This window comes from Ictalurus punctatus, chromosome 9 (genome assembly GCF_001660625.3).
Source record: "Ictalurus punctatus breed USDA103 chromosome 9, Coco_2.0, whole genome shotgun sequence".
Taxonomy (NCBI): Eukaryota; Metazoa; Chordata; class Actinopteri; order Siluriformes; family Ictaluridae; genus Ictalurus; species Ictalurus punctatus.
In genome coordinates, this window is record NC_030424.2 from 11,330,001 (window position 1) to 11,341,864 (window position 11,864).

The 11,864-nt window shown below is 40.2% G+C and overlaps 1 protein-coding gene across 2 annotated transcripts in view; it reads left to right on the top strand.

Annotated features, from left to right (window-relative positions):
• abraxas2 (abraxas 2, BRISC complex subunit) overlaps positions 1-5,478 on the top strand; it is a 13,534-nt gene extending 8,056 nt beyond the window's left edge. For both annotated transcript variants that reach the window (XM_017476861.3, XM_017476862.3), the window contains exons 7-9: positions 986-1,070; positions 3,402-3,519; positions 3,648-5,478. In XM_017476861.3, coding sequence (XP_017332350.1) covers positions 986-1,070; positions 3,402-3,519; positions 3,648-4,114 — 670 coding nt within the window. In that variant the 3' untranslated portion in view covers positions 4,115-5,478. The remainder of the gene's footprint in view (positions 1-985; positions 1,071-3,401; positions 3,520-3,647) is intronic.
• The last annotated feature ends 6,386 nt before the right edge of the window (positions 5,479-11,864 follow it).

Consider the following 11,864-nt stretch of genomic DNA (forward strand, 5'->3'; position numbering starts at 1 on the left):
GAGGAACCTATTATTATAATTTCATACAACATCAGTACATACAGTATTGTGCAAAAGTCGTGGACACCCCATTAATTTAGTCCAAATTTTGTTATAGATTTTTTTCATGACTTCTGCATTACTGAGTCAGCACAAAAGCATTTTATATTTCCAAACATTACTTTCCCAGCAAAAAATGAAATGTTCTAGAGAAATGTTTGTATGTCAGTAAAGAACGCAACGTTACATAACAGACCACTTTTTGGAAAAAAACATTATGAAGGCTACTGAGTTTTGCATGCAAAAAAGAGGCCAGTGTGACAATGTCTCCAGAAGAACTGTGGCAGATTTTGCAAGATGCTCAGTAAAACCTAGCAACTAATGTCCTTATAAAACTGCACAAGTTATACCTGAGACTGGTGGGTTTTTTTTTTCTTAAAGCCAAGGGTTGTCGCACCAAAGATTTACTTTGTTTCGTTTCTTACTGTTTACTGCACTAGAATTTATTTATTTTTATATGTAGGAACATTTAATTGTTATTTTTGTTTTACAACATTTCTTTGCAGGTCTTTTTGCACAGTACTCCACCTACATAATTTCAGCAAATGATTAACAGGCGCTTACAGACTACCACAAACTATCTAAATGAATCTAATAATATTGTTTCACGAGCTAATGTGCAGTCTGCAAAGATTAGTCAACATAATGTCTCTTATCACTCACAAATGTCAGACTAGCAGCTAGATGACTAAAGTGGTCACTGAACCAGTACTTTCCCTCAGAAACATGTCACACCAGGACTGCTCATGATTGCCTGGTTTAGCTCCACAGGGAAGAAATTCACAGAGCGTAAATCCACTGTGACAGCAGCTTAGGTGGGCCTGGAAAGCCTGTGTTAATCATTATATATATATATATATATATATATATATATATATATATATATATATATATATATATATATATATATATAAAATAATTTAATTTATGTGAATTGCATTTTTAGAGCTGAGTTTTTTGACAAGGATGGAGTGATGAAAGATATTCGAGCCATTTTCCAGGTGTACAGTGCCCTTCAGGAGAAAGTGCAGGTGAGTCAAAACATAACATAGACCACATTACTAAAGAATTCACAGATGATTGCATACAGTGAGGGGAAAAAAGTATTTGATCCCCTGCTGATTTTGTACGTTTGCCCACTGACAAAGAAATGATCAGTCTATAATTTTAATGGTAGTTTTATTTGAACAGTGAGAGACAGAATAACAACAAAAAAAATCCAGAAAAATGCATGTCAAAAATATTATAAATTGATTTGCATTTTAATGAGGGAAATAAGTATTTGACCCCTCTGCAAAACATGACTTAGTGCTTGGTGGCAAAACCCTTGTTGGCAATCACAGAGGTCAGATGTTTCTTGTAGTTGGCCACCAGGTTTGCACACATCTCAGGAGGGATTTTGTCACACTCCTCTTTGCAGATCTTCTCCAAGTCATTAAGGTTTCGAGGCTGACGTTTGGCAACTCGAACTTTCAGCTCCCTCCACAGATTTTCTATGGGATTAAGGTCTGGAGACTGGCTAGGCCACTCCAGGACCTTAATGTGCTTCTTCTTGAGCCACTCCTTTATTGCCTCGGCCGTGTGTTTTGAGTCATTGTCATGCTGGAATACCCATCCACGACCCATTTTCAATGCCCTGGCTGAGGGAAGGAGGTTCTCACCCAAGATTTGCCGGTACATGGCCCCGTCCATCATCCCTTTGATGCGGTGAAGTTGTCCTGTCCCCTTAGCAGAAAAACACCCCCAAAGCATAATGTTTCCACCTCCATGTTTGACGGTGGGGATGGTGTTCTTGGGGTCACAGGCCGCATTCCTCCTCCTCCAAACACGGCGAGTTGAGTTGATGCCAAAGAGCTCCATTTTGGTCTCATCTGACCACAACACTTTCACCCAGTTGTCCTCTGAATCATTCAGACGTTCATTGGCAAACTTCAGACGGGCATGTATATGTGCTTTCTTGAGCAGGGGGACCTTGCGGGCACTACAGGATTTCAGTCCTTCACAGCATAGTGTGTTACCAATTGTTTTCTTGGTGACTATGGTCCCAGCTGCCTTGAGATCATTGACAAGATCCTCCCGTGTAGTCCTGGGCTGATTCCTCACTGTTCTCATGATCATTGCAACTCCACGAGGTGAGATCTTGCATGGAGCCCCAGGCCGAGGGAGCTTGACAGTTCTTTTGTGTTTCTTCCATTTGCGAATAATCGCACCAACTGTTGTCACCTTCTCACCAAGCTGTTGGCAATGGTCTTGTAGCCCATTCCAGACTTGTGTAGGTCTACAATCTTGTCCTGACATCCTTGGAGAGCTCTTTGGTCTTGGCCATGGTGGAGAGTTTGGAATCTGATTGATTGATTGCTTCTGTGGACAAGTGTCTTTTATACAGGTAACAAACTGATATTAGGAGCACTCCCTTTAAGAGTGTGCTCCTAATCTCAGCTCGTTATCTGTATAAAAGACACCTGGGAGCCAGAAATCTTTCTGATTGAGAGGGGGTCAAATACTTATTTCCCTCATTAAAATGCAAATCAATTTATAACATTTTTGACATGCGTTTTTCTGGATTTTCTTGTTGTTATTCTGTCTCTCACTGTTCAAATAAACCTACCATTAAAATTATAGACTGATCATTTCTTTGTCAGTGGGCAAACGTACAAAATCAGCAGGGGATCAAATACTTTTTTCCCTCACTGTAGTTTAGGTGCTTACTTCCATACTTATAAAGGTTTATATAGGGAATGCCAAGGACGTATTCATATTTTGACATTTCTGGTGGAACATTCTGTAACACCCTTGCACATGTCCAGGTGTGGGACGTTATGGTCAAAAATGGGATTTTATCATGGACTTAAAGTGTAGTCAGTAAACAGAACCCTAAGCGTTTGATCATTACGAAAGTCACTTACAATTCAAAATGATTTTTAACGCTTCTAAAAACCAAATCCGTGTCCTACGTTGTTGATGATTATATAGAGACTATGTCTTAGCTACTTATTTAAATGCAGACACAGAGAAGTTCTTGCCATGGACATGTTTGTCCACATTTTGGCATTGATAACCCCTGCGCTTGTGTGTGTAATACCAGTGTCCTGTGTATTTGTTCAAATGTCTTTAGCTCTGTGCTTCATTTTTTAGTTGTTAGCATGCAGAAATGATACAGATGGTGCATCTTGGCATTTTACTTTTGGCTGCCTGAGCTAAACAACCTGACTTCTATAGCAACTAACTCGTGTCCATGTACCCTAGCTAACAATTATTTTCTATAAAATTGTGTAGTGGTGGTCTTTATTCCAGCTTGTTTGTAGGCTGTTGGATGGTGTGAGTGAGATCTGGTGCTGTAACACTGTTCTGTCTGTTCCTAGGCTGTTTGTGCGGAGGTGGATCAAAGCGAACGAGTGAAGGAGAAAATCCAGGAGGAAGTTAAAAAGCTGAAAGAGGAGATTGCTCTCAGAAAACGTAGCACTGCTGCAGAGGAGAGGAGTACGTCTTTTAGCAGGCATTAGATCGATTTACGATGAACTTAAGTTATTGTATATTCACTTCTTCAAAAATGTATCATTCATTCACTCTTTCCATCATCATTCATTATATGTCCATTGCTTACTTAGGAAACCAAGAGTCTCTGAATTCTGATGTCCACTCGATGCAGGACGACTCAGTTCTGTCTGATCCATCCCCTCCTTCGCTGACACGCGTGGCTCTCCAGAGCCCGCCGCTGGAGCCGAGCCTAGATTGGCATGCAAACTCTGAGCCTGCGGCACTTTACACCAATGAGCTGGCACCCGACACACCCAGTGCCATCCTGCTGCCCCGCCCCCAAGCCGTGGGCTCGCCTGGACATCCCTCACCTAGTCCAGGCATAGGCATGGGCAACGGAGACGGCTCCAGCTCCGACTCTCTAAACCGGCACACCATTGGCCAGGAAGACCATGATGACGATGAAGATGAGGACAGTAGTGAATATGAGAACTTGGTTAGCGAGCAGTTTCAGTCCCCTCATTTGACTGAATCTTTAGGACGGCCGGCCACACTCTGGCCTGACGGAGACGCTCGTAGCTCCAGTGGCTCGTCCTGATCCAGCACCCGAATCAGGGGAGAAAAGGACAAATGGACAGAGCTAGGCATTATGGTAAAAGTGAGAGAAGGAAGGAGAGGGCTGAGAAAGAGTGGCAGGTGACCACTGTATCTTGCTGCAGGACGGCAGCAGGGGAAAATCCCTTATTCACACCCGCCATTTTGACCACGTTAACTGGCCTCTCTCTCTCTCCTGCTTTCTCTCTCCTGCTCTCTCTCTCTCTCGCTCTTGATTGCTCGCTCTCTCTCTCTCTCTCTCTCTCTCTCTCTCTCTCTCTCTCTGTCTCTCTCTCTCTTTATCATCTCCTCACCTCTCCCTGAGAGGAGAGACGTCATCCCACATATCGATTACTTATAAGCACTGCTACCAACCTTGATCATGCGATTATTAGCATTTACCTCTTGCACTATTTTTGGCCTTCTCTCAATCCACCTTCAAGTAGAAAAAGCAAAGGGAACGATGTCTTCTGCGGCCTTCAAAAATCCTCTCCATGTGAGCTTTCTTGCCACCGTCATTTGTTTTTCAGTATGACTTCACAAATCTGACTCATTTTATCCCCAACTCATAAAAACTGAACTTTTGCTCTACAGTATCAGGTTGTTCTTTTTTTTTTTGTTTTTTCTTTTTTTTTTTTTGCCTCTATGGAAAGTACCAAAAAAAGGACACTTTGGCCATTTATGTTACTTTGATTAGGGTTGCTTATATTACTTACAAATACAAATTAATAATACCATTTGATTTGATTTCAAGTGAGAACGTTTCCCTAAATGAACAGATCTTTTATGTTCATCTGCACTTTTCATTGTACTTTATAAGAATCCTATCAGTCATATGGTTGGAGTAAACGTCTCTCACTTCCATGCCACTGAACTCCAGCTTGTTGTGTGTTAAACTGAAGAGGGCGAACACAAAGCCTTCACAAACCTTTCAATCTCAGGATTCTTTTACAGCAGCTTGCTTAATTCCATCTCAGTCCTTGCCCTTATGGCTTTGGTGCAAATACAAAAACTGGACGTGTCAAAGCAGCGGAGTGGTACATTTATCAAGCTCACCTTTCTGTTGTGAAGTGAAGCTTCTCAAAGGTGGATGTGAAAGGTTGGTAAACAGTTATCAGAATGTTGAACTTAAACTCAGATTTACTTCCTTAACGTGAAACAAATGCCACATCAACATTGTGCATTTATAAAATGGAAACATGATTTGTTTTTGTTTGTTTTTTTTTTTGTTTGTTTTTTTATTCTGCAAAGTTTAACTTTAAGCTTTTGATTTGCTTCGCCTTACTTGATCTGACAGGAAGTGGCCTGTCTTAACGGTGCATTCGTTCCATGCTTAGGGAATATTGCATAAATTTCTCTTAACAATAAGGAATTGCCTATAAAATGAATTTTGTATGGAGTCTACCTTTAGCATATGACATCTGAAACAGTTTAGCTGCTTCATACTTATTAATGGTCATGTCATCAGTTCCTTGTGTTTAATCTTGAGATAATATTTTACGTTTTAACATCCAGTAAATTTGGAGATGCTCACCTTTTATCTCTTCCAGTGTTCAGCAGAACAAAGGCACATGACATGGTTTATTCCTATAATATGCATTTAATCCATATATTCGAATAGAGGTTTCTTTGTTTGGTCTTATGTATATTCTTGCAACGACTGTAAGCTTTCAACGTGCAGTCCTGGTTGTGGTCTATGTTTTAGATGCGAAGGTAAAACCCAGTAACGCTTAATGACGATGCGGTTATAATGTTCATAGATATCTATTTAAATCATGACTGACCTTGAGAATTGCACCACTGTATTATTATGATTAGCAATATTGTTGTAATTGCGTGAAAAATGAAGGCTAGAAACAACACTTACATGATTATACACATACAGTATATAATGTATAAGGCTTGTATATGTCTATTTTGTATACAAGTCTTATACATAGTCAGAGCTGTGAAGAATGTTCCAGAATAATAAAAAGGAAAAAACTATAAACACACAAAAGAGCTTTAGGTTTCACCTTTTACATTTCTTGGATACTTATTTAAAGGCTGGTAGTTCCTGTAAACTGGTTGTCTTAGCTAAGTGTCAATGTTATTTAGCTCAACATCTAGGCTCAGCTAAAGAAATGGTCTGTGGGTTAACAAAAAACACAGAAAGCTTACTTTCATTCTGTGATTTTTATTTTTTTATTATTATTTTATATATATATATATATATATATATATATATATATATATATATATATATATATATATATATATATATATATATATATAAATATATATATATAAATATAAGCATTGGAGAAATGTCTTTTCTTTTCTTTTTTTAATTGGTACTCCACTATAGACACATTCAAAATGATATAAACCCAAAACATGAACCTTTTCTCACTGATGAATTCCTTCATATTAAAAACTTTTTTTGTTGTTGTTGTTGCACAAACTAATCTTTCTGCCTTGACAGTTTACACTAGCTTTTTGTTTATGACTTATGTTAGCCTATGTGAACAGACCTCTCTGCTCTGTAATAACCCTCATGCACACATTTTCTAAATCAGTAGCATCGCATCCTTTACACAGATGTGTTATGAACAGCAGTCCAAAAAGAATGACGTTTTTTGTACACATGCTTGCAGTGGCCAAAAAAAAGAACATATTTGCAGCGTTTGTTGCGGAGATAATTTGTTATTTGAGTAAAAAAAGTCCAGACAAGTAACATCTGTTATTTTGTGCTGAGAAGCATGGCACTGACAGTGATACTCACATACTGTTCTCATTATGGTCACTAGAGTATATGTGAATACTTTTTTGTGTGTGTGAGAAGCTGCAGATTTTTTGACTGTCACAATGTCTGTCAGGTTGGAATTCTTGGCAACAGCATTTGGCTGCATCATTTGCCATTGCCGTGCCATTGTTTCCATCACCGGGATCACAAGGACAGTTGAACACTATAAGATACATGAACTTTATTTAACAAGAACGGAGCTACAAGTATCTTGTCTTCCAAAGCTTCCTCTCATCTCTTCTGCCTTAGTCAGTGTATTTTTTTATTATTATTATTTATATGTATTACTAGCACTTTTTTTTTTTTTTGTAGATTGATATGGAATTGTGACATCTGTTAGCTTGGATTCAGCCATCCCTTGTTGGCATTGCTGTCCATCACTGTGCTGTTTGATATGTTTCCTACAAACTTGCACTTTTATTGTTTTTTTTCTCTCTGCTCATTATGTGGCACTTTCCACTCATTCTCCATACGAGTCAGTTCATCACTTGTAGTTGTCTCTCCCTGTATTCCACATCTCCTGCTATCTAGCTGACCAACAAGTCTATGCTTCTGTGTAAGATAGCTGTTTCTGTATCCTCCGCTGCCTTGCCGATCAACATTATACCAACAATTTTCCCCATGCCATATCACACCCTTTGAGTTTGCTAAGTTAGCTGGATTTCTCAGCTCTGGAGTTGGAGTTGGTTTTCCCCTCTGCACAACAGACCCCTTATTCTTGTTAAAAAAAAAATACTGTACAGTACAGTGAGTGGTTAGCATAAACAGCCATACTGCAAGGTGCACTCATGCAGCCAGTGTCTGAATTCTTGAGAAGGCAAAATCATCCACCATTTATGTGACCATCTGACTTTGACAACCCCATGTGCTGAATGTGCAACATTGCACACTTGGCTAGCAGACCATAATTTCAAGTCAAATCTGACTCAAGTCCAGCAGCCAAGTTGTTCTTACCAGCTCTGTCATCACCACATTGGTACATTCTGACAACGTGGTAACTGTCAGCTACATCAAATGTCAGGTGGCATAATTTTGGGTAGATCTTTAAACGTTGCACAAAATCTCAGGTGGCCCACCCACATATGGCCTCACTGAGCGCAACTCCTCTCGTACATCTCGTGGCCAACTCTTTGCACTGTTGTTCGGCAAGGTGCAGGTGGACTTGCTTGCCAATGCCAAGTCAATTTCACCCATGACTGGCCTTACCATTTGCTAATGATGTCTTTATTGGTCACATATACATTACAGTACAATGAAATGCTTTTTCCCCCCCCACATATTTCAGCATGTTAGGAGGTTGGGGTCAGAGCGCAGGGTCAGCCATGATGCAGCACCCCTGGAGCAGAGAAGATTAAGGGCCTTGCTCAAGGGCCCAACAATGGCAGCTTGGCATATTTACTATCTGATTTTTATTTATTTTTTTTCCCTGCGAGTGAACAGTCTAGGAAACACTCCTAATTGCAAGAAAAGCTATTCCAACACTGCTGTGCATCCCATATGCTGGATCCAGTTGGAGTCTCTGAATGCCACTCCTTATGAGCCTTTGTAAGATGCCGAACTGACATGGGTGTCTCTGAAAGCTGCCTTTTTGTTTATTTGAGGAAAAACATTGGGTGAAATGCATGCTGGATCTGGCCTATGTAGTTGGGCTACTTTTCCAGAGAAAGATAGCTCTGAGGTGACCATGTAGTTGAATCTGGTATTCCTGCCCGAGCTCACATTACTCAATTTTGTGCATCGGTTGCTTAACCATGAAGCATTTCCTGAAGGCAAACTTGCAGTGCTTTTCTTGCTGTTCCCCTATGAACCCCACTATTTAGACTTGAACCCTACTATTTAGACTCTCGGCAGTTGAAAGGCACATCCCCCTTGTCAAAAGATGATGCATCACCATGGCCTACAGGTAACATGCCACTCTACTTGGAGCTTCTCTTTTTCTTTGCCATTATTTGCTGCTCCAGGAACTCTGTGCTCCTGCTACCTGGGGATCACTGTGCACTTTCTCCAGGTTCTACAAGGTTAGCATTGCTCCTCCCTCCCAGTGGTGTGACTGCAGCAGTGATCTCTAATAACACTTCTTGTTTGTCTAAGGTGTGTCCGTCACTCTTGAAATTGTTGGCATATGCTATCCAGGTGATTCTCACCACCCCTTGTCATTAGTAGGGGTGAAACAGAACAGAACACTGGTTGTTTATGTAAACAACATAATTTTGTCATTTGGAACTGCCATCTAGGTTCCAGGGAATCAGGTGTATGACATCAGTGTTTTGTTTATTGCATCCTGTTACATGTCACTTTGTGACTTTGCTGAAAGATCTCGGCAGGCATGTGCTCATGTGCAAGAAGGCATACAGGTGATTTCCACCATTTATCCACTGTTTATACTTAAACAACAGACAGACACTGTGCCGGATTAGGGCAAAACGTAGTACTGCATCTGCTTCAGATCCACATAGCAGAGCTGCTACCAGCACTACAGCTACATCCTGCATAATTATTCATAAAGCCATTTTTTTTGTAACTCTAATTCTCATCCAACATAACATAAAATGAATGAGTTTGTATTTATGCTGCACCGTAATGCCATTTTGATGTATGTCGAACTAATGACTGTAGACCGACGTTAGTATTTCTGCATGTGAAAAATGAGATCTGAACCTCTCGGGAATAACAGCATTTCATTTGAGAGAAAACTTCTTGCCTGAGCTAATCGAAGGGGTGGAAGACATACTTGCTTGAGTAGAGAAGGTGCTGGCAGAGCAGGCAGATGATAAATTACGAGAGGAATAACAGTGTTTTCTTCCAGCATGGTGACATGGTTAAGACAACTGAGGGAGTGCAAGATGTAGTTGCTTGAGCAGAAGAGGCTCTAGCAGAGCAGGTGGAAGGGAATCTTGAGATCACGCTGGAATTGTGGATGAAGAGAAATGAAATCTATACTGGCAGTTGAATGAACTTCTATAACAACCAGTACTTTGAGAACTCCTGTAAAAATAATGATTTATGTCTTGCCTAATGAGGAAGCCAGCAAAGACTGGATGTACACAGAAAATTATACATATGTATTATTTAGGGTTATCAAATAAAAAGGTCATAAACAATTGGCACAGTATCACTTTTACAGATCGCCCTGCTGGTTTTCTTGGCTGTACTGATCTACATAACTCAGCCGAATTAAATCTGGACTGAGCACCATGGTGGCACCTGGATGACAAAAATCCCTGTTATATTCATGCAAATGTTGCCATAAGTGGCTCATTGAAAGCTGTTATCTTCACGCTATTCAAGTGAACTCTCCATAAATCAGTAAAAAGCATCAGAATTGCATGCAGTGTGTTTGCATAGTCTGTTTTAAGACTTTTACATGAAGTATGAGTATATTTGTCATCTCCTGTTGCTACTGTTTGGTGCTGGGTTTTTGTCGTTTATTTTTAATGGCGCACACAAACGTTTCTTAAAGGGTATGTCTACCCTCACTGTCTTCTAGTCCCCGTTCTTTGTGCTGATTTGAAAACTTCTATTAGTGAAGAGTGGTGTTTACTGAGAAACAATTTGGAATAATTGTATTAGTTTTGGAACGACACAGTGGCACAGAGGGTAGCAATGCCACTTCATGGCTTTCAGGGTTTTGAGTTTGATCTTGATGTGGATTTCAGGCACTGATGTCGGGTGACACGACCTGGTGGTCCAGTTCATCCCAAAGGTGTTTAGTAGGGTCAAGGTCCAGGGCTCTGTGCAGGCCGCTCGAGTTCTTCCACTCAAACCTTGTCTTCGTGGAGCTCGCTTTGTGCACAGGTGCATTGTCATGCTGGAACAGGTTTGAGCCCCTTAGTTCCAGTGAAGAGAAAGTGTAAAGCTACAGTATGACATACTGTACAGAGACATTCTAGACAGTTTGTGGCAACAGTTGTTATAGTGTATCTGAGTAAGATGTGTGATGTGTCAGTTAAAGGGAAAGATTTGTTAGTAGAAAGTGTGCTGAAGAGCTTGGAATGTTGCACTTAATGTTCCAGACTATCCATTGTAGAAGACCTGCGTTAACAGAGTGTTTCCTGCATATATAAGAGTTAGTCATATAGCTGAGGAAAAAATCACTCATTTGATGGAGATTCATTCTGGACTGATACTCCTGCAAGGCGTTTCATTTATTCCGTGGAGTCACCTGGGAAGAGAGGTGGAGCTCTGCTTTCCTCATGTGTCCGACTGAAACATTCTCCGGCTGGTGTGGGAGGAACAGTCATGGACATGGATGGTGGTGTCACAATGTAGGGAAGGTAAAGTCAGAATGTCATCTTTTAAGCCCACTGAAATGTTCAGTATCTGTATTGAGCAATGCTCAAAAGCCTTAACCATCACAGTTCAAGGATTCAGTGTGGCTCAGTTCAAGCACACAACTCTGCCTTACTCGCTACCGCGTAACAGCAATGATTAGTACTCCTGTCGTTTCACAGAAGACGTACACAATCTTCTAATCCATCATGTTTAAAATATAATTCTGTCTGATCAAGCTCTATTTTGATCCAAACACAGAGATTAACCTATTTTGTTTTCTTGCATACATAAGCATGTTTGTATCCTATAGACAGCTTGTCAGTCAAATAAACCACACCTCTAGTTAATGATGACATCAACCTACAAGTATTTAGGGAGGTACTCTAGGGAAAGCACATTTGTGTAAAGTCAGACATGATTAATTTTCCATTTAAAAAAAAAAAAAAAAAAAAAAAACATTTTCAAAACATTCTCACTACACTACCATTCATTTCCAGGTGAAGAGAGCATGTCTATTGCAAAACACGTTAATCCAGGCACTATGAGGTCAATTTCAAGGAGTCCTCTTAGTTGGTCACAAGAGGGCTCCAACCACAACAGTGTATTACAATGGAAACACAGTGCTAAGCAGATAAGCAGTCTAAAACTGCTTATATTTCACAGAATCACCTCTAAAGGGAAGTGAGGCAGTGAGTTC